Source organism: Necator americanus, chromosome III (genome assembly GCF_031761385.1).
Source record: "Necator americanus strain Aroian chromosome III, whole genome shotgun sequence".
Classification (NCBI taxonomy): Eukaryota; Metazoa; Nematoda; class Chromadorea; order Rhabditida; family Ancylostomatidae; genus Necator; species Necator americanus.
In genome coordinates this window covers 34,333,047-34,356,598 of record NC_087373.1, presented here as the reverse complement: position 1 = coordinate 34,356,598, position 23,552 = coordinate 34,333,047, and the positions used below count along the sequence as shown (strand labels likewise).

General features: G+C 41.4%; 2 protein-coding genes across 2 annotated transcripts; one reads left to right on the top strand and one right to left on the bottom strand.

Annotated features, from left to right (window-relative positions):
• Positions 1 to 696: 696 nt before the first annotated feature.
• RB195_011890 (uncharacterized protein) lies at positions 697 to 12,473 on the top strand (the record flags this gene model as incomplete). The annotated part of the gene is made up of 11 exons (XM_064193493.1): positions 697 to 823; positions 5,103 to 5,239; positions 5,309 to 5,410; positions 5,605 to 5,711; positions 5,767 to 5,840; positions 6,123 to 6,288; positions 6,679 to 6,808; positions 6,870 to 7,032; positions 10,229 to 10,336; positions 11,262 to 11,354; positions 12,370 to 12,473. 11 exons carry the CDS (start codon positions 697 to 699, stop codon positions 12,471 to 12,473), a joined length of 1,311 nt encoding a protein of 436 aa, XP_064051076.1.
• A 7,491-nt stretch (positions 12,474 to 19,964) lies between these two features.
• RB195_011889 (uncharacterized protein) lies at positions 19,965 to 22,541 on the bottom strand (the record flags this gene model as incomplete). Its single annotated transcript, XM_013439089.2, has 6 exons — positions 19,965 to 20,027; positions 20,351 to 20,424; positions 20,859 to 20,991; positions 21,591 to 21,640; positions 22,372 to 22,468; positions 22,539 to 22,541. The coding sequence occupies 6 exons, from the start codon at positions 22,539 to 22,541 to the stop codon at positions 19,965 to 19,967; spliced, it is 420 nt and encodes a 139-aa protein (XP_013294543.2).
• Positions 22,542 to 23,552: the final 1,011 nt, after the last annotated feature.

The following is a 23,552-nucleotide window of genomic DNA, read 5'->3' as shown; positions in this document are numbered from 1 at the left end:
AAATACATTAATAAACATCACTGAGGGTCGAAAATTAATAGATTCTCAGCCTCGAACCACATGCTGTGCTACTTCGTGCTCGCTAATTTAATTTCCTCAGGGAAAGTACATTAATCAAAGATTACTATGATGCTTCTTTATCATCCGGGGATGGTTCTTGATGATTTTGTACTCGGCTAATTCTTCCCATCTACTCAAGTAGATCTTAGATATTTCATGCACGTATCAGCTACTAATCCTTCCCCGTTTTTCTTTTGGTACCACGAAAAATCACAAACGGGGCACAAATTAAACTAATGAATGTTTTTCAAACGTTTTTCCTAAGTGGATTTGAGAAGCTGGAGAAGATTCTCTCCTGAAAGATTACTCTTTAAAAATGTCAAGGAGAGGAGGAGATTTTTTTTCTCCAGCAAACCTAAAATCGCGTACTTTTTAAATATTGCTGTCGGTATTCGTTATTTTGAAAAAATACAAATATAACCCATGTAACCCATATTATGCGATGATTACAAGGCAAGAGAACCACGAATACGTCTCTCTTTCCACTGTATCGCTAAGTTTCTGGAACTTTCTCGAATACACCTTTATTTTACGCTCCACTTCCGCTTCAGAAGTGGTTTTTTTTCTTCTCATTCTATGACTTCTGTGAAACTACGCATGGGGTTAAATGTTAGATTAAATAGCATATTTGTTCAGATGATGTCATCGTTAAGTGCGATACAGAGCCTTGCTGAGCTACAAGCAAAATTTCGTCCGGAAGCGCTGATATCGTTCGACGCCGACACCGTCACTGCATCGATGCGCGACGGAAGCGAATCGTCAGGCGAGTTCATACTCATCATATCGTCCCGATAGTCGATAGATGATCAATATGTCAATCAATATCAAATGGTTATGGACTCCATTTGAAAATTCACCCACACGAATATTCCTTCAGTTTTTGGATTTATGTTTTCTTGCTGTGCCAATGAGGTTTTGGTGAAACTTTAGTATTGCCCTGACCTTGTCGATTTTCAAATGGAAACAGGAGCCAAGATTGTTATCAAACTTTATTACGGTTAGCGTCATCGCCTTCGTCACAGCCTGGGAAGTCAGAATATTTGAAACTTCTTCTCTCAAATGCCTCATCCAGAATGAGTAATCATTCCATAAGATGCTACATCCAAAACCGAGGCCAAAAGAGCCCAGATCATATCAAATACCAAAGTAACCGCTGTGCGCTGACCTCCGCATAGTAAAATCGCTCCGCTAATACTAATTAGGATGCGACCCCGTAGATCAAAACCCGCAAAGGTCTTGGTACAGAACCAGCTCGTCCGTCACGGCTATGCACCGTTATTGGCCTGACCCTACGGCAGCCAAGTCTTTATCAAGGCTCTGGAAGTGGTTTGAGGTCCTCGATGCTATGCATATGCCACTAAACTCCTCGTCTCTTCTTGCCAAGCCTTGATAGCCTCGTTCTAAGTGTACCACGCAAGAATTCCAAACGGGAAAATAAACTGACCATTCCCATTGACTAGCAGGGCGATATGCATAGCATCAAAGACCTCGAACGACTTTTTTTTCAGGCCTCCTTTGATAAAGGCGGCTTTGTCGAGACGTCAGGCCAATAATAAATTATAATGAAAACCTCACTGACACAGCAAGGGAGGACTTGGAGTTTCGTTCAATTCGTTTTTCATATCGAGTGCTCAAGCCGCACTTATATGAAGATTTCTCCTCTGGAATCCGAAATTATTGAGTTCAATTTCTCTTCCTTCTCTAAAAAGGTACTCCTTGAGAATAGATAGATATTTTCGCACAAATTCTCTTCTGCTTTCTCTTCTTCTTCTTGGATGGACATCGGGTTTTTCTGCGCATCCTCTTCAAAATTTATTTGGGCTCCAGTTCAATGCTCTTCTAAGATAAATCTGCACATCCTGAATCATCTACAAAACAGTATTCCTTCCCGCGCTCTTTCAGAGAACTTTTAACGAGAGGAATGCAGGTGCAGGTTTTTCAAGAAGTTTTTTTTCCGCGACAGTATGTTCAAGAAAGAGAGTTCAAAGAAAAAGACTCTCTCAGTTGAACAATAAACAAATCACCTGGGCCGTGTTCGGATATTTGGTCGAACAGCTAGCACTTCGATTTTGAGGATACTGTAGGAAAAGAAATCTCGTGGAGAAATCGGCCTTTCATTCTAGTAGTAAATTCTATTGCATTTCATATATATGAATAAGAACCTTTCACCTTTTTCTCGGTTGGTGTTCCCTTAACGCTCTCAAGAATGCTTTCAAGGAGATAAAATTCCAGTATACGCAACTGGAAATTCGTTAGGATGAGATTATGAAAATGAAATAGATGAGAAGTCGTGCGAACTATGGGATGGATATTAGTTATACTCCAGTTTGGATGCTAAAAACTCCACTTCAAGCTGTTTTTTGAAAAGAAAAATGTGGGCGAAGTAGAATTTCTCTTCATTTTTCCGAAATCCTGACAAATATTATAATTCATGCACGGTCTACTGAAAGTTCTCTCGGAGCCTCGAAGAATACGAAACCTTGGAAGATTTGCTCCAGCATATTCCATCTTCCCATCTTGCTAAAAATTTTAGCGAGACCGAAGACGCTGCTGTTTTTTTTACGCGAAGCCTTCCCGGAGATCCTTGTTTTTTGTTTCGCTAAGAAGATCGCTTACCAAGCTACGTAGAGAGATTACCGACACGATTTGCGCGACCGTCGCGTCCCATCCATCAAGCTGATTGCGGCTTTTCTTTTTACGGTAACACCTAGCGATTTTCAAATTACTCAATGGCGGAGCACGAAGAATCTTCTTCGCCGTAACGTACCCCTCCACGGATTAGTCCACGACAACAGTCGACTTCCAACATGCTGTGCTGCTTGGTAGGATATCATATTCATAAGCGAACAGATGAAGACGATGACGGCGATTCGGATGATGGTGAGCGATAATTCATTCAGTACAGTACGATTGTGGTACATCCGGTCCGTCCGTAACTGATCGTCTCATCCAGCGACGAAGTGCGAGAACTACTAGAGTTGATGACGGTTCCTTAAAGGCATCATCCCACGAATCGGAGGTGGTATTCGGGATTTCAGGTGGAGTATTCGTATACGAAATAGTAAATTATGCAGAGGGGGATGATTCCGTCCATTTTTTTCCTAATTGTCGTAAAAAACGACCCAGAAGATACGGCTTCGGGGGTTCCGGCGCGCTATTTTCTACAAGAAGTTCGATTGGAGCGCACCAGCCTTGTGCACGCGCCGCATCCTTCGGGCCGTTTTTTACGGCAATTAGGAAGAAACGGACGGAATCACCACTTTCTCCATAATCTACGATCCCGTATACGAGTACTCCACCTGAAATCCAAACCACCTCAGATTCGTGTGGTGATGTCTTTAACGTTAATTCTAGAGACTAAAACTGGTTTTAATTAGATTCGGAAGCGTTCCCGTGTCCCACTGAGGACAACGGTCCCATAAAACTGTTGCTGGTCATTATCCTTTCATTATCCTCGGTAAATCTCTCATATCCAAATGTCTCTCGATGCTTCACCTTCTAGAACATTGCGAGCAATATCACATGTGAAGAAAATTCGATATATTGTTTCTTTCTTAAGAAAATTCAAAGCCGGATTCCGAATAAATCCTCTAAAACGTCCGCGTAAAATCAGATTTTCCAGGAATATCGTAGTCCTCCAAATGTTCTCCAACTGTTGCTTACTTGTCTACGTTCAAAGCATCAAATTAAAGCGAGAAACTTGAAGTCTGCATTTTTTTTCGGTCATCTCTCGAATTGTGCGCCAATCTCTTGGAGGATATAAACTGCTCGGCTATTAGTTAATCCTCTTGGGACCATCGTCAAGACTACTTCAATTCAATTGAATTATTGGAGACTTTTACGGAGAATGTCTGTAACAATAGTGCCGTGAAACCCAGTCGACGCGACAAATCAGCGTCCTTATTCTCGCGGGCGGATTCAGCCTCAGGATTTTCAGGTGGAGGTGTGCAGGGCTCCGATGACTTCTCAGTCTCAGTTTCGAGCCTCCGAATGCAAAGAGGTTACGGTGGCCGCTGCTAACGCGCCACTATGTCGCTACGCCTGCCATCGCAAAGACAATTGTGTACAATTGTGTCAAAACGACATGAAACATGGGCAGTTGCGTAAGCGGCTGCGCTCGTAGCGGTGCGGTGGAGCGTAGCGGTTGGGATCATGTAAGGATCTTCGCTACCGCCACCCATCTCTGCAGTTCGCCATTATCGCACCTCGATGATCCAATCGCTGTCTCGGACGCACCGCTTCGAGCGCAGCCGCTTACGCAACAGTCGGTGCTTCATGTCGCCTTCACCCGACTATATTTTCTTTGCAGAAGCTCGTCTATTTAGAATAAATCCGGGGTGCACAAGTCTAGTCTGATAGAGCCTTCAAATCGACAAACATAAGATGCTTGGCATCTGTTAGGGAGGAGAAGGCAGAAGATTTGATTTTATAGCCGAAAACTTCCAAATACCATCACTATACAATAATTAGCTCATAGGATTTATATTATATTTATCTGTTATCAAATTCTATTCCATATTTTTATTAATCAAATCAATTATTTATCAAATATATTTTATTATAGATATTTCATCAGATCTTGTAGAACTAGAATTTCAAGAAGGGGTTTGATGCGTGAAGGGGACCATATTTTTTAAAAAAAGATTCTCGAACACCATTTTATATTTTTAAAAAAAGAGGAAAAGGAGGAAGACCATTTTTTGGGGTAGGGTGGGAGTTGGAGGTTGAGCTTTTATAAAATACAGTTAAACCCTACGTTTTAGTATAACTTACACTCATATTCGATTTTTTTTTGGGTAGCGACGAAACATTTGAACCCTAACCCCGATTTTTTCCATTCATTGTGGCAGGTTTCGTTTGAGAAACAGGCCGAAAGGCGTTTTTCTCGTGGAGAAAAAGGTCTTGGGCGCTTATTCCACTCTAAAAACGTGGTCCTTTCCTGATCATAACAATTTTATGGGAGTATTTCAAGTCTATAACATAACTATGCTCGAAAGAAGAGCAGCTCGTAAGGTCATCAATAATCATCAATAAGGTTTAAGGTCAATCATCAATAATTCCACAAGAATTCTCACCATTCGATCCGAATGAACCAGCAATACCCAAGGAGATCAATTATCGAGGACAAACCGTTGTCGGATTCGATTTGCGTGGCACCGACATGCTATGTCTACCGCAGGTACGCGAACGCGTATACTCACGCTGCATCAATCAATAGCGATCAATAACGGACCGCGGACGATTCTAGGTGTATGAATTATTTCTCAAAAATATGGTTGGCGGTCTACATACGGTCTATACAAAATTGAAACGATTGGAAATAACACCGATCATATGCAACGTTGAACAGGTGAGCCAGCGATAGCGAGAGGGAACAAACGACAAGCAGTGTCGCATGAGACGACAATTATTTCAAAATTTAACCATGCCCACTGTTTTGTCATATAAAAGAACACCATTGGATCTTTTCTCCATAGGTTTTTGGAGAAAAAAATGATATTTTATCTATTCTTAACTATAATATTTTTCTAGAAAATACTTTAGGTCCGCGCCTTACGCAGCAAAAACGCCATCCAACCGGGAGTGAATCGCTGTAAACTCATAGCTGCCAGCGATTTCGATCGTCTCTACGATGACTGCACAAACACATGGTGCTGAAGTGGGTCTACGTCACCTTTCCAATCAATAATCGATCGATTCTTGCAGCACTCGGCCCGGTCGTCCACCAAAACGCGCCTCAACGGTAGAGGAATGGGCAGCAAAACGTGAAAAATTCGAAGGTAGATCATAAACAGGATGTTATCTTAGAAAAATTGCGCATCTTTCGAAAGTCCTTGCACGATTGTGTGTGTTGTTTTCACACTCACCTCTTCCTCTCTCTCTCTCTCTACACACACACACTGTGTCCGAATCACCTCTAACAGTTTTGTAGCAATTGTTGGCCCAACTAACCGCAGTCCACACAGGAAATGCTGCCTCAGAATCGCCTATAAAAACAGATGTGGTCGGCCGGAATCGTTCGCCGAATGGGTCACGCGTGGAAAACGAATATAGATTTCTAGATCAACAACAACAATGCAGTGCAGGGGAAGAATCCTACGGTGGCGCTCCATGTGCCTCACCGTTAAATCCGTTATTTCTCGGACAATTCTTGCCACAGTTCAGCGCTCAACAACTTCTCGTTCAACATATGATGGCAATAGCTGCAGCACAAAAACCGGATATATGGTGAGTGATCTCGTGACCTCGTTGTGATTATGAGGTTATAAAATAAGTAAGGAAATAAAATCCTGACGATGTGGTGGTAGCCAATATTTTTGAAGCTTTTTTTTAGCAGTAACCTAACAAAAGGATTGTCTCAATCCTCATTTTTCTGTGGAATTCTGAAGAGGTGCACTTTTAAATACAGCGTACCACGATGTTACGGCTTGCATTACGTAGCAACGATGTTGCGGCATGCGGTAGCGTGCGTTGCGACAGCGGACGCGTCGCGCCACCTGGCTGTAAAGGCGAGGGGTGGACTATAACTGCCGCGGTGATCATACGCTAATGATAACAATCTAACCAATCAAATCTCAGCCGTAGTTTTTTTCCTCCATTTGATGGATTAATTTTAAGTGCACCATCCGGCATGAGCATGTCAGCTGACGCGGAAGTTGAAGGTACACCGTTGAATCTGTCGAAGACGAATCCAAATTCCGAGACAAGCGACAACGACTCCCTGGAGAACATGCGAAAAGAAGGAGATGTTCGTCTATAGATCAGGAATTGCCTCTGAGTTCATTAGTTAGTTGCTCAAATTATTTCAGATCTCCCCGAATCAATCGATATCCGAGCGTGGTGGATCGAATGGTTCGAATAACTCGTCATCATCGGATCAGTCAGCTGCAGCCACCACGAAAATTATTTCGTTACTTGATATGGCTAGTGAACACTTTAAACAGCAGATGGAATCAATACGTAAGGAACGAGGTTCGTGATTTTGGTGATTATTGATCACTGACCATACACTAGAAAACAACTGGGCGCAGCGTTTCGTTTCGACCGCTGTCGTCTCACTCCTTGGTCCTTCACCCAGAAAAAAACATTTTCCTTGCGTGGACAGCACCCACAAGGTGTTGGGAATACTAAAGGAAAGGATCCGGGAGCTAATTTGGGACAGACATGAAATAGAACCAAGAAATAGCAAATTCTTCCAAAGTAGTCACATATTAACTCAACGAGCGGAATCAAAAATACGACCAGGAGCACCAACTTCGAGCTAAGCGGACGACTTCACCGCAACAATCCCTCCCGCTTGAACAAGTCAATATATGCGAATATGCTGTGCTTTGAAGGATTTATACTCACAGGACAACTCGTCCAAACCTATAGAAAGATAACTTCAAACAATATAATAATCCACGTGAACGATTTTATCACGGGATGTTCCCGTTGAGTTACTAAAGAGCATAAATACAGCTGAAAATCGTTATTGACTGTGCTTAAGTTCGCCATCTTCCGATCCTTATCCTCTGCAACCAACTAATTGCAGTCTGAAATCCGGACTGCTACCCCCTAATCCTCATAGAAGAGCGAAGGCGCTGAAGTGCACGGCGCTAATCAGTCCCTGGTGGAATGTGTCTACGCGTTCAACTTCGATTCAGAATCGTTTAAAGCTTTTGAACCCTGGTGCAGCCTTAAAATGGCTTGTGTGGGCGAGCCGATGTGTCAAGTCGGTGTTTTTATCCTCACAGACAAGTCTGATACCAATTTATCGACCTGGGAGGGGTGAGAAGCTTTGCTGGCACGAGGACGGTGTCGAGCCACAGTCAATACTGTAGTCACAGACGAATCTATTATTGACTGCGCTACATCGGGACAGGGTCTAAGAACCCAGGTGTTGTTTTTTTTAAACGATCCTCGTTTTAGGCCTCTTCTTGCGGGGCGGTAATCTGTTTCCAGCTGATTTCACTAGAAATAGTTGAGTTAATAATTGAGATAGTTCTGTTCTGCAGAACCACCTGTGGGTATAACAAGACACTGAGACTAAATAAAATCCCCCTGGCTGCTCTTGCACCATCGACAACGCAGATGATACCATAACGCTATATCTTAGCTTAAAGGCATCACCCTACGAATCTGAGGTGGTACGATACGGATTTCAGGTGGAGTATTCTTATACGGGATCATAGATTATGGAGAGGTGGTGATTCTGCCCATTTCTTCCTAATTACCGTAAAAAACAACCCGAAAGATGCGGCGTGCGCACAAGGCTGGCGCGCTCCAATCGAACTCGTCGTAGAAAATAGCGCGCCGGATTGCTTGAAGCCATGTTATCCGGGCCGTTCTTAGGGCAATTAGGAAGAAACGGACGGAATCACATCCCTCTCCATAATCTACTATACCGTATAAGAATGCTCCACCTGAAATCCGTACCGCCTCAGATTCGTGAGGTGATGCCTTTAAAGTGAAGATACTAAGTTCCTGAAATTCTCGAAAAATCCATTGGGTTGTAAAATATGTGTGTATAAATATAAAAATAAATATACTCTAATAGTTCGAACCTACATATGTTAACTAAGGAAAATGCGAGTGCAAGCAAATGGACGATTTAGATGGTAAATGAATGAATAAATATGTAGAAAAAAGAGAAGAGGAGGAGGAGAGAGAGGATTCTGGGGAAAGAATTCAGAGACGAATCGCATCCGCTGGAGCAATCATACTTGAGCTACCTCTACCGTATTTTCATTCTTTACTGTAGCTAAAAACTCAGCAACGTTCGTGCATTCACAATTCGGGCTTGATAATGGATATCCATATCGTCCATGGGTACTTAAAACCACTACCTATACATAGAGACTTACGCGAGTACTACGCTGCACGTAGGTGCATCCTACAACTTTTGTGGTCGGGTCGAAATGATCTGAAACCTGGTGCAATTGCGCGAACGGCTGCGCTGGGACCTTTGCGTGTGCCTGCAGTTCGAATGAAGCCAGTAAGGGTCCCATCTGGAGCATGCATCAGCTAGTTGGATTCCACCACGTTGCAGGTCCATTTCACCTGACTCTACATCTCTACGACAACACAAGGAGGGTTAGAAAGGACTGCTGTGAGGACGATTTACGCAAAATTTCATGAATTGGACGTTTATGAGTTTTCTGCAGTGTAATTTATAGAAATTTCAGGAGAAATTCCTTCTTGTAAATTTGATTCTCGCTTAGATCCTCGTCCAGATTCTTACATCCCATGATCGGATTTTACTCATCCGCTGTTTACGCTAGCATTTTGAAGCAGCTTTGAGCTTCTTGGTTATCGTAATCGTGCTGGGCGTATGTATTAGAAAGCGTTGATGGGCGTTTTATTTAATAGAAACCCACGTAAACAGCCCGAAAATCCGCAGTGTTACGGTAAATCCGCGGCGTTTTGCTAGCGCATAAGTTCCTCTGGTGATCCTCCAGATGCCAAATTTAATCAAATTAATCACAGCACAAGCATCTCGGACAGTCTGATCTCCGATTACACTTATTCCAACGAAGACGGAATAGTACTGCACGCGTTCGTCTGCGGACACGCATCACTAGGACGTGTACGACAGGCCCTTCCTCTGTTTTGATGCTTGGACGACACTGTCAAGCTGGAGTCTTCAACGACTTCGGGTTCACCTTGAAGGCAACATACCACGAATCTGGCGTGGCTAGGGAATCCGCGGGAAGAGCTAGAGATGGGGTTGTAGATTGCGGGATCAAGGTTGGTTCCGCTCGTCATCTCTTCCTGATCGTCGTAAAAAAACGGCGTGGGAACCGTTTTACTCGCTACGAAGTACGTCAGAACGCTTCTCTATGCACATGTTTCGGTTCCCTCAGCACTCTTTTAGTCGAATAGGCTGGAGAGAGGGCACCACTGACACTCGACCGCCCGCACTCGGATGCGGCGCGTGCACAAGGCTGGCGGGTTGCAACTGAAATCGTCTTGAAGAAAAAACGATGTCTTTCACGCCGTTTCTTAGGTTTTTTTCTTGTTTAGATTTTCCCGAAGATTCTTTCATCACATCAGATTCGTGGCATGTTGCCTTCAAGGCTACTACGCTAAAACTAAGCTCTGGTACCAATTTGTCGGCCCCGGAGAGATGAAAGGCTTGGTTGGCAATAGGGCGGTCTCGAACTATAGATAGATCGTGGAGATCCAGGGGACCTTATCCCCGACTACGCTACACTTGACCCTGGTACCGGGCTTGTCTGGGAGGATAAAAACGCTGACTCAATACGTCGACTAGCCCTCGCCGGTCATTGTAGAGGTTAGACACTCATGAAAATCAAAGGATTCTGAATTGAAGCAAAGCCAGACGGACTGATTAACGTCCCACACTTTATCCTTCATCCCTTTATCGTTAAGGTCAGTAAGCACTCAACAATGACGTTGGCACCGTTGACCGATAAATAATCTTTTCTTTTTTTCTTCGCGTCGACAAGTGCGTAAGCCTCGCCCTGTGTCAGCGTAGAAAATCTGGGACCGAGTATAAACAGAATGACAATCACCTCTAGGTTGGAAAAAAATGAATATGAGAGAAAATTATTCTGAGAATTTTTTTTAACCCGAAAATGTGTGTTGCAGGAGTTAAACGATCAACAGTACACACAGAGAAAATTTTTGTTCATTTGTTTCCATGTAACTACTTAGATTCGCATGAACGTACATGACGCGGAAAGAATGACAGGAAGAAATATGGTTTGACGAGTTGGTATTATCCTGAAGAATGAGAATGTGCAAGGAAAAATGATTTTTAAAAAAATCAAGAGATGAAGAGATGAAGAGAGAGGAGGAATGAGAAAAATTTTAGGGTCGAAGAAGACGAAAAAGCGATTTTTTCTAAAGAACGAAAAAATCCTGCATTAAATATGAGTAAATATTTACTTATTTATTTATTTATTTATTTATTTATTTATTTATTACGCTCAAAGGCGTGCCCAGAGTAAGAGGCAAGGAATGAACACAAACACCAATAGAAAATCTAGCAACGAGAAGAATAGAATGAGAATAAGCAGGGATAAGTCACGCGAACAGTAAAGCAGGGGACAATTTAGTAATTTCAAAAAGCACATAAACTATAAATAAATAATAAGCACTATAAATATGATGTACAGAAGATACGGTAGATCGTTACAAACAATTTCTAGCACTTCTTTTCTAGTATTTGTCAATCAACACCTGTATGCTTGCAGAAGAAGTCGAATTTTTGCGTTGTCAACTGAAAGGATCGTTAATCGATGAGAGTAAATTACGAGAACAACTTCAAGCCGAAAAGAAAAAGTCAAGTAAGTTATGCTATAAAGGTAATTCTTCCCTCTCTTTGATCTGAAACATGAGGAACTACATAGAGGCCAGGTTGATCTCCTAGTTTTCCTTTTGAAACTATCTTTGAACGAAAGAGGATGAATTTTTCGCTTGAAAATCACGCCGCTTAAGACATCAATTTGGAGTCTCTGCATATAAAGTCTTCAAAGGCAGCATACCACAAAATTCACGGTGTTGGCTTCTCTCCACAAAAATATGAGATTATCTGTCCAGATTTATGATCACGCTTAATTCCTCCTAATCGTCCTGAAAAGTGGCGTGAGAAACGACCCCGCTGCGCGAATTTTCCTACGGGACACCTTGTAACGGTTAGAAACGATCTCTTTTTTGAAATTTTCCTATGAGACACCTTATAACGGTGGGAAAGAGCCTCTCTGTAGGAATTTCCCACGAGTCACCTTATAACGGTGGAGAACAGCCTCCAAGTGCCAATTTTCTTACGAGGCAGCTTATAACAACCTCCCTGTAGGAGTTTTTGTACGAGTCACTTTATAACGGTGGGAAACAATCTCCTTGTGGAAATTTTCCTACAAGTCACCTTATAATGGTGGAGAACAGCCTCCCCGTGCCAATTTTCTTACGAGGCACCTTATAACGGTCGGAGACGACTTCTCTGTATGAATTTCTCGGCGGGGATACCTTATAACGTACCACCTCTGCACACGCATCAGGCGGACGATGATCTATGAAGTTTCTTCACTAGTCTATTCATGAAGAACCAATGGATAGGCTCCTGAGGGAAGCCCCGCCGATACAAAAGCGGCGTTACTAGGTGCTTCGTGGGAAAATTTGAGCAAGAAAGCTGTTAACAGCGCGTTTTCCAGCACGACTGGAGGAAATTTTATCTGAATACGTTCGTTGTCGTAATTTAATCCTATCTGTTCGTGCAGAGATCCGAATACCGTCATTTTTTTTTGTTTTGCGGCTTTTAATATTTTTGGATATAAGCTAACCCATGCATTGCAATTATTTCAGATATATACTTCCGTCGTTACTGCAAAGCCAGACGGGAAATGATTCTGCTCAAGGAACAGATCTCGGAAACTCGTGGAAGTTCGGCGAATTCGAATTCGAACTGAACCGATGCGCCCTTCGGCATTGACCCTTTGCCATACCGTATCCGCAGCGCTGAGGATGACTGGATGGTTGGTGTCGGTGCTGGCGTGGCGTCAAGGCGATCGCAGCAATATAGATAGTACCGGTTCTACCGTGATCTACCCGTACAGTAGTAGTAGGGCGGAATTTGTTCCTGCTGCACAGTATCCGCTAGTGTAATCACATCGAGAATTTGCTTACGATCACATTGAGTTACTGTAGTGTGACAAATGAGAGACATTGTTTAATTCCAAAAAAATATTAACACCATGATCATTCTATTTACTTGAACATTTTTCTTTTGGCAGGACTCCATGGTGATGTGAATTGCGCAGAAGGGAATTGTGAGACGAGAAATCCTTATGTTAACGTAAATTGATTGCAATTAACTCCGCCCATTTTTCCCGCTTGTCAAATGCTATATAAAATAAGGGTGATATCGCCGAGCACAAGAGTTATTGTTGGCTCCACTAGTGAGAATAGGGCCAAACGGAACAATCAATTTCAAAGAACTTGTCTTTCGCTTCGCGCAGGAGAGTATAAACGCGAAAATGTCGCGGTAGCCAATAGCATCAATGTAACACCACTCTCGATAGCCAATAGCAACATTGCAACACCGTTTTGTCTCCTGGATTTCAGGATAATCTGATCTTTTCTAACCACAAATGGAGAATTATTTGGGTGAATAAGTAGATTTATATGTATGTATATAATTGTGTAGGTTCATTTGCTACGATGGACTTATATTGGATCCCCATAGCTGCGCTCTTTTTTTTTATTTTACCTTAATCGCTTGTGCACCTTTCCACAATACATTATACTCTACAGCTGAATAATTCATACTTCGTACTTTTGTCGCTAGATAGCTTATACAAAAATCAATAGAAGATGCAAGATTTAACTAAGAACTAAGAACATTAACCAACTAAGAACAGCTAAATTCAATACTGTGTTCGGCTCACGGTACACGAGAAAGTTACCGAGATCAGCTTATCTTCCGTTAACGAGTTGCATCTATTGGTTTTTTTTTCTTGGAAACCTATAGAGATACCCTCAAAACGTACTGCAAGCAGTTTAACAGCATCACCCCACGAATCTGAGATGGTACGGATTTCAGGTGGGCAATGCCTATACGGGGGAGTAGATGATGGGCAGGATGGTAATTCCGTCCATTTCTTTCCTAATTTCCGCAAAAAAAAAATTGCCCGGAAGAGGCGGCGCGTGCATAAGGTTGCCGCGCTCCAATCGAATTCGTTGTAGAAAATAGCGCTCCGGAACGCCCGTAGCCTTTTAGTTTTACGGTGTTTTAGTTCTCGAAATTTTTTACGGCAATTAGGAAGAAATGGACGGAACGGCCCTCCTCGCCATAATTTATGACCCCGTATAGGAATTGCCCACCTGAAATCCGTACCACCCCAGATTCGTGAGGTGATCCGTTTAATATCTACACGAAAAGAAATTTCTCCAACTTTCTCTTGAAAGATGAAGTGAAAGTGAAAGAGATGTATCGTACCGTTTGCAGACACCGCATCATTATTGTGACCCTTACAGTAGCTGCAAATTTCCTCAAAATCACTTTTTTTTACTATGCTATTCTTTGAAAGATGTAATTTTTCCGATTAAACCAAAAAGGAACCCTCAGACACGGTGTGGGTAAGAAATTTGCATAGTCTATCAAAAAGAGGGAGGTGTCCCGTAAATTATAAACGAGAATACAGTTTAGATAGATAGAGAAGGTCCCATTTATTCTAATTTCTACACAAAATCAGCTATAATATGATTTCTTCACAAATAATGTTGGCCATCTACGCAATTCCCTCTGCGCAACCCTCTACTCACAATCCTGGGAGTGCTCGGCCAAAAATCAACCATCTTCCTCTCATCCCCTATACTCAAATCATATACCTTAAGAGAAAATCTCGCCTTACTAATTTCAGCGACAATTAGGAATACGAAACGGTTAACACAGCTCGCCAACACTATTTTACACATAGATCCTTCATCGTAATCGTCGACTAAGGATTACGGTAACGTCAATTACATCAGCAGATATTTTCATTAGAGTTAGTACATTACATTACATACTAAGTTGTTACATTTGAATGTTGTGTGTGTGCGCGCGTCTATCGTTCATTTTATCTCAGTGATCTATCGATTGATAGTACCTATTAATGTAAACCTGCAGGCGATCGTATGACTTATGTTACTCGCGGTGCTAGCACTTATGTCCACCCGGACGGCCGCGACGCGCGTATTGGTTGAGCGGAAGCGGAGCGCATTGGTCGTTGTCGCCGGTTCGAGTAGACATAAGTGCCAGCACTTATACCATAAAAGCGTATTTATATAGTCGGGTTAGAAGTGATTATTTATTTGAATGTTCGATATTATTGATTTGTTTTGATGGATATTCCATTTTGTATTGATTAATCGCTTATGATCATACGAATCGTAATTGATGTCACAGTGTTAACGTCGTGTAGTTTTAAATAAAGATGAAATAGTGTGTGTGACTGTATTGACGCAATGATCAGCGGGGTAAACAACTGATAGAAAAACTGGCCAATCAGAAGGTTAGAGCCTTTCCGATTGGTCAGTGATCACAACAGTTGTTTATAGGGAAAATCTCCCGAATTTTTCATGTAAACTAATCGAAACATTCTTACTTGATTCACTCAAACTTAGCTCTGATATTCTCGTAATAATTTCATTCTCGAACATTTCAAACACCATTCACTACAATATACGTCATATTTTTTCTAGGAAATATTTGAAACATTTATCCTCAACTACACTAATGCCTAAACGAAGTGAACCACGGTGCGGTTACGTAAGATGGACGCAGTGGAGATGACACTTAGAATCGACGTGGGACCACCGCGAACTGTAGCGATGGATGGTGCTAGCAAAGGTCTCCACTCGACAGGAACCGCTACGCTTCACCGCGCCGCTCCGGTCGCAGCCGCTTACGCAATTGCACCGTGCTTCATGAGTACGGTAGTCCCTGATCAGTTCCCCTGGGCCTTCAATTATTTGGTCGTTTGGGTGATTTCTGTTTTTTTTTTGTTCTTCGATGGCATTTCTTCGATAATATCGATGCACACTTATTACTATGAGCAACTGCCGTCTTCAAGCAGACGAAAGCATGCAAGTACATTGATATCCGGTAGAAATTCCCCCACAGATAAATGCGTAATACGGCGGAAATATGCTTTAATTCTAGCACTGAAAATGTTCAATCCAACAAACGACTAGGCCTCGCAATGAAGTACCGTTGCAACAGATTTCCATGAGGAAATTAACCAAATAAGTAGGATCTAGAAGCGTGCGTTGAGAATTCCTCAACAGGGGTGTCGTAAGAGGAGTGTCGGAGCAGCAAGGGGGGTCATGAGGTTTGTCAGAAGAGGAGAAAAAAAGAATAAAGAAAGCAAGCAAGTATCCATCATATGTCTAGTACTACTACTAGTAGTACTAGTAGTAGTACTAGTAGTAGTATTTATTAATGTTGACTATATTATACTATTTCGATTAATAACTAGTAATAAATTAATTAATAATTATTATCATAACTAATTTTTCATTGCTATATGAGCGCCTGGGGCGAGTGTAGTGTGGCGGTTAGAAGTTCCGCTTCCTGCACGATCGATCAAAGGTTCGAGTCCGCCCTAGTGCTCACTAAGCCTTTCATCCTCTCGGGGTCGATAAATTGGTGCCGGACTCGTCTGGGAGGATAAAAACACTGACTTGACACATCGGCTAGCCACCGCAAGTCATTGCGTAGGCCAGTTACACGTTCGTAAACCTCAAACGATTCTGAATTGAAGTCGAGGCTGTTGGCGGGTCCCAAGCGGATTTACTAACACCAGAAACGTTATCCTTTATCCATTATATGAGCGCCTACATTAGAAAGAAAGAGATGAGGTCGTTTTCTGGAGGGTCTTCTATGGGGCTGTGGGATCGTTTTCAGGAGAGTTTTTTCGCCAACTCTACGCATGACCCTGTAAATAACATTCGATTGCACACTCGAAGAAAAAAGTCTCGGAAGATGGTTTCATTTCCACCGTGTTTATCCACATCCACTAAAGGATAAATTTAAAGGACACAGGGTCAGTAGCATACGTAACGTTTCACTCGAATCATATAACGGATCGATATGGTCCCACGTAATTAACACCCCACTAAAAACTGGTTCTTGACTAAACATACATCTTATCGAATCGAAATCTATCCACTTTCACTTAGTACTCCTAAATCACAACAAAGTCTGCTGTGCAGAGAAAGAAGGAGAAAATCGTGCAGTAGATTGTTATCGGAGCGCGTTTTCACCGGCACGCACCACACTTTTCGAAAACGAATCCATTTCAACCTCCTCTTCAACTAATCAAATGAACACCTCCATCGTTCGTGTACGTTCTTGCAGATGGTGACCTTGAAACGAAACGAACGCATCGATAATATCGAAACAAATCGAAGTGCAAGGCCGAACGAAGCCGGTGAAAACCGCTTTTATTGTTTCTTCGGATGTTTTGAAAGGTTTCGAACAGTTCAAATGACCATTAACGGAACACTGTACAGCAAGTAACGACGATGGAGGGACTTTTTGATTAGGAAAGCAGTCAGACAGTGTGGAATATCTTAGGGGGATGTTAAGGTGGAACAACTCGAAGTAAGTTATCAATAAAAGCACATGGTAAAAAATAAATACATAATAAAATAAAATAAAGTATATAATAAGATAAATACATTACATATATTCAAAAAATTAGTTGAACTCATGCAGAAAAAGAAAACACAAAAAAAGCAAAAAAACGAGAAAATTTGAGAACATCGAAAGAAAACGGTAAAAAAATGGCGGAAAACCACAGGGCGAAGCTCTTCGGAGCAGGCAGATACGATCAGAGATAACACTCAATCGATTGTTGAGCCGAAAACACTGAAGTCCTCCGATAAAATTCATCCCTAGGAGGAGTATTAGTTCTAGTTTTGCCTTTTGTTCCTTCTAAAATGTAATTCAATAAATATCTAGGATTTTTCTGGAATAATCCCCAACATACCCGTTAATTTTGATCTCCTATATCGATCCATCCGAACTACGGCAGCGTACCCGATGCGACAGGCAATCGCATCGTTATTGAATTCTGTCCTGTCTTCATAGGTCTAACGAAATTACCTTCTTGCACAATTTTTTTTCTTTTGCATCTTTACTCCTTAGAAGATTTGGATACAGTTCTTCTTAGCTATCTATCAGGCATTAAGTCGTCACGGGACCAAAGATGAACAATACACCTCAAAACTTTCTGGAAGATTTCAAACCTTTCTGGAAGATTTTTGAACCCTTGACTTTTTGGATCCTTTGAAATGGAATAATTTACGCAACCGATAACGTGATTAACAGATCCATTGAGGTCGGTTCCGAGGAGGAATTGTAGTAGGACAAATCGTCCAGAGTTTTCCGTGATTTCCTTAGAAATCCAGAGTTTTTCCATATTGATGCTTGAGCTGTAGCCAGGATTGGTATCGATTTTCGAACAGGTAACGTTCGCTTTATCGCCTTCGTCAGAGCTTGGAAAAATCAAAGACATCAGTGACTTATCCTCTCGAAGAGGTTATTACCCTACAGAAAGCACTCAAAAAACAGGGAAACTCAAGCAGCAACACATCGGGTAATGCTTACCTCATTTGTTGAATTAGGTAACGCAACAGACCACCACCTACCACAACTACGAGCCACAAGGGTCTTCATAAGGAAGTTGACGGCCCGCCCGGTAGATTAAAACCCGCACAGATCCTGATATGGGACTAGTTCTTTTGTGATCGCAATGCGCTCATCTTTTCTGTTCATTTTTGAAATTTTTGGAAGTTATCCAAGATGCCTCATACGTAAATTCAGAGTTTTTGCAGTGTAGTTAAGTGGAAGTAATCGTAAGTTCGCGGCTGTGCTAAACGGCTATGCTCGAAGCGCTGAGGCGAAGGTAGCAGTCGAAGTCGAGGTGGAACTGGCCTCAGTTGGGTTCAGGTCGTCTTGACGCGACTATACCAACGCGTTTTTCATTCATTTCGTCCCTTTCTCTTCCGGAAAAAAGCACACGAAGAATGAGGTTTTTGTGCTTCACTCAGTCAAACAGGGAAGTGAGAAAATTGAAAGAACAACTGTAACGTTAATAATTCTATCGTGTCTATCTTTTCCTATTGACATTTATTGAAGCGAATAAGGTGCGGATATTGCCGAGTATGAATTTTATCTTATGGATCTGAAAAAAAGTGTTCGTTAAATGTTTTTAAAAAAAAAACTAACGTAAAATAATTCTACGGTTATCGTGGTGTCTTTTCCTACTGACATTTATTGAGGCGAATAAGGTGCGGATATTGCCGAGTATGAATTTTAACTACTGAATCATTAGTAAGAAATGGTGCTGGTAATGCTGTTGTTTTCGTAGTAAGGATTGTTTAGAAAAAAAAAAAACGAACGAACCACACACTCAACTATATGATCTGTGGAAATTTCTAAACTTTTTCCACTTGACACCATTGCGATTATTCAATATCCTCTTTTCGTTCGAACAACTCTTCTCGTGTTGAATTCTGAGTACTAGGATTGAACTACAGTGCCTTAATACGATACATAGGAGTCAGACGTGAAGGTTGTTGCGTAAGTTGCGTAAGTGGCTGTGCTCGAAGCGCTGCAGTGGAGCTTGCGGTTAGGATCAAGCGGGGACCCTTACTGGCACCACTCATTGCTGTAAGCAATACTCCCACCTCAATCCCAATCGCAAGCTTCACTGCACTGTTACGAGTGCAGCCGCTCACACAACTGCACCGAGCTTTATGTCGTTTTGACGCAACTATAATAGAGTTTTTCTATGTTGTTCCACATACTACACAACACTTTGCTGACTGTCATTACATTAGCGGTGAGGTTGATTGAAAATGGCCTTTTCCGAATGATCTTAAGAAATATGCGATCCAAATGCCCATAGAAATGTTTATTAGTAAATTAGATCAAAGTGATTATTAGATGAGAATCGTAGGACTAAGAATGTTCGAAGAAAACTAGAAAGCTCGTCCAACGTACATACTTGAAGGCGGTACAAATCGAGGTCAGTGATTGGGCTTTAGGAAGAAGATAGATAAGGCACAAAAGCAGATTAGCAAAAACAAACCAGAGCTCAATAAATAAGTGGAATTATGTTTTAAGAGAACATTATATACGTAATAAAATGGATACAAGTGTAGGGGAATGCAAGAACAAGTTATGCTACAAATTTTAAACGTTTCGAGTGTAAAAGATCTTAATTTCACAGAACCCTGTTTAGAGTAAGACTAAAAATTGATAATTATCACATCGCAGATTAACAGGAAAACTTCGAAGATACTTTGAAAGGCAACATAAAAACTGGATAGCAAATCAACGATCGAATATATATGCGGGTCACAATCGAATGAGTACATTTGATCGAGGACGTGTTCAGGCTGAAAGTCTAACCAAGCTTTGAATCCAAGAATTCCTTAGTTAGCTCTTCCGAATCACGGATTTCGAAATTCTAGAATTATGAGACCAATTCCGCGAGAATAAATACAAGCATAATAGAAACTTCTGATATAATCTTTTAAAAAATGTGAAACGAATAGGGAAATCCAAATTGTATGGAAAAGGAAAAGTGAGGATAGAGAAGCAGAAGAAATCAAACAGGATTAAGAGTATGCAATGTCTGAGAGACAGTGAAACAGTGCATGACTTAAAAAAGAAGCAAAGCAGCGCTAGTTAACCAGAAAATGCAGAGGAGAGAACAATCGAAAATCCTTGTGGCAAACAAGAAATATCTGAGGTTACTGTTCCCTTAAGAGAAAAACATTCTGAACTTACCTTTGTAAGTTCGCATTCCTGGACTAAATTGTTCCGACTACCCGCGTACATCATCTGTAGTTCAGGTGAGCATCCTTAACGAAAGAATTCCTTTTAAATGCATGGAGGACAATGGATATGGTGTCTGGCGTTAATCAATCTGCTTGGGATGCGCCACCCGGCTCACTTCAATTCAGAATCGCTTGAGGCTTACGAACGCGTAACTAGCCTGTACAACGACTCGCGGTGGCTAGCCGATATGTCAAGTCAGTGTTTTTATCCTCCCACAAAATCTGGCACCAATTTATAAGCCTCGTAGGGTTAAAAGGTTTGGTTGGGACTAGGGCGGAATCAAACCTCCGATCGATCATGCTGAAGCCAGAGCGGAACTTCATACCGACTGCGCTACACGTTTTTCATGCATCAAAAAAGTGTATGCTACAGCAATTTTCTAACGATTTTACTAGACTTGCACGAGTATATACCTTTAGAGTGAGGTCCCCAAATTCTTGCCAAATTATCTACTAACCGGGTGGACTGTAGAAAACCAAGCACATTGGATACGACACCCGTCCATCAGTGTGACGTAAAGCATAGCTTATCAGCAGAAATCGTGGTTGTTGGTGAGGAAGTTCTTCACGAACGTCATCAATAGAGCAGTCCTACAAAGGCAATAACTTTGAATCGAATAAGGCAAAAAGTAAAAAAAATAATAATAGTAGCAGTGCATCTAAGCTTAAAGTGTTGTGAATAAATAAGAACTGAAGATGAGAGAGTAAATTCTCCACACTTTGGCAGACAACGTAAGACAACGAACAAGCAGGAAAAAATTACGAAAACAAATATATATTATATTATATTATGTTATAAAGATAAACGACAGGGCTGAAAGACTGACTTCTTAGATGCTTCTCAATCTAATTAATGGAGAAGATTTTTGGCAGTCAAAAGCGTTCTTTGCGCTCTACTAACGTTTTTTGCGCGCCGAAGTTTAAGTTGATTAGAGCAGTCTCGATTGCCCACTCACCAACCACATTTTCTAGAGAAAATGTCACATATTTCTTCGATGTTTTATTTAGTTTCCTAACAGAAAAGACTGTAAAATAAAAGTAAAATAAAATATATTTAAAACTAATTGCGTTTCATTCGTCACGAATGAGTACACAGAGTTGTTCGCAAAGCAAATTTTCCAAAAACAAAATAAGAAAAAATAAAATTAAATAAAAAAGAATTCACAATACAGTGAAAATAGAATGCTCACCTCCATAGTTTCATCCAAAATCATTTGCTGAGTTTCACGATCAACTTTCACTAAAAGTTAAAAGCTGTTACTACCATGTTCAAGCGGAGAAACATTATTATTTCAAAATGAATGCAACTTGTGAAAACGACATGAAGCACCGTGCAGTTACGTAAACGGCTAGAAGCGACGATATGGAGACATCGGTTGGAATCGAGACCATACTAAACTGCAGCTGAGAATGATGCTAGCAAGGATCCCACCACTATCCTAACCACTGCGCTCCTCCGCACCGTCTCGAGCGCAACCACTTACGCAACTGCCTTCATCTCGTTTTGACTCTGCTATATAGTAGGGTCAAAACGACATGAAGCACGTACGCAGTTGCGTACGCGGCTTCTTTCGAGGCGTTTCGGTGGAGCGTAGCGGCCAAGTGCGTGGTGAAACTTTTGCTGACACCACCCATCGCTGCAGTTTGTGAAAGTCCCACCTCGATTCCAACTGCAGCCCCCACTGCGTCGTTCCGAGCGCTAACGCAAATGCACCGCAAATACGCTCCTGATTCATGTCGTTTTGACCCAACCATATATAATAAGTGATAGGTATAAATAATCAACGTGAAAGAAGATCGATTTTGTGGTAAAATCCCATAACTGGATTTCTTCAAATACCCTATTTCCATAAGTAATGTTTTGCAATACTGCTCTCAATGTGTAGAGAACCCCGACGTTTTAGCTCCAAAGAATTATAGGATGCCTACACCAAATACGACTTTGTAAAGTGACTATGGTATTGAACTTACAGATAAGAACATTCATAGAAGTACTCTTGGAGAACCTGAACGAATGCAGGTTTTTCTTGAGATCTTCCGGGATCCCGCATATCATCAAAGTTCCGCTCTAAACAACAAGCTATAAAATTGGGAAATCGTGTAAGCACCATTTGAAATACAAGAGACTATAGACTAACCATTATTTCGAGATTGGTGGATCCTCTTCCAACTAAACGATTGGTATAGTAATTTTCTTCACCTGTTAAGAAAAACAACAACAACAAAAGCCAAGCGGCGACATTCAAGGATAAAGAACCGAGCTGATAACGAAATATAAATGATTAATTCTTTATCGTTGAACGATCATTGCAACAAATACACATCGAAAACCCGAAATTTCAAAATTAAGCAAGCTCAAATAATCAGCTGTGCATAGAAATACTGCCGATTCATACAATGACTAGAAGACTTACAAAAATATGGGAACCATATGAGTTTTCACGAGACCAAATCTACCAAACTGCACCCATATACAATACTTGAAATTTGGTATAAACTGATTCCGGCTTAAGAATGTAAGATCTACTGATGAAAAAATCCTAGAACATCAGAAAAATCCCAGAAAAACATGAGAAACACGGGGAGTAATTTGAAAGAAAAAAAAACTAGTAGGGCGCAAATTTACGGGGTGAGCACAATGCCTTCAGAACTATGTGGCAGTTTACAAGCACGTTTTTCTAATAAGAAGTACAGGTAATTGTCACTTAGCATTCTGTCATAAACGGACTAAGAAATAAGTTTTCTGATGCTTCAAGTATGACGGGGTAATGTACTTACGAGGGCAACTTGACTATTTTAACCAGAGTTATAAGTGAAACTTGTTACGATGAGGTGCACACAGCCGCAGCTTCTGAGAAAACTCTTTCTCTTCCATATCTATGTTCTACGCCACATCAGATAAAAGAGCGAGACAGTGTAAAACCGGCGAAAAATGATCCTGGTAACTCTACTGTCAACTTTTTGTAAAATTAATGGTAATGCATACAACCATGGTGGAGGACAAAGGAAACCCACTAAAAGTATCATTGAAGAGATACTACGCTATCTACGCTCAATAACTGACAAGAATCGGTAAGAGCGCCATATTTTGAGGATCAATCGGTATATAGAGCTCTGCCGCCAACCTATCCTTCTTCGAAAAGAAATGGGGA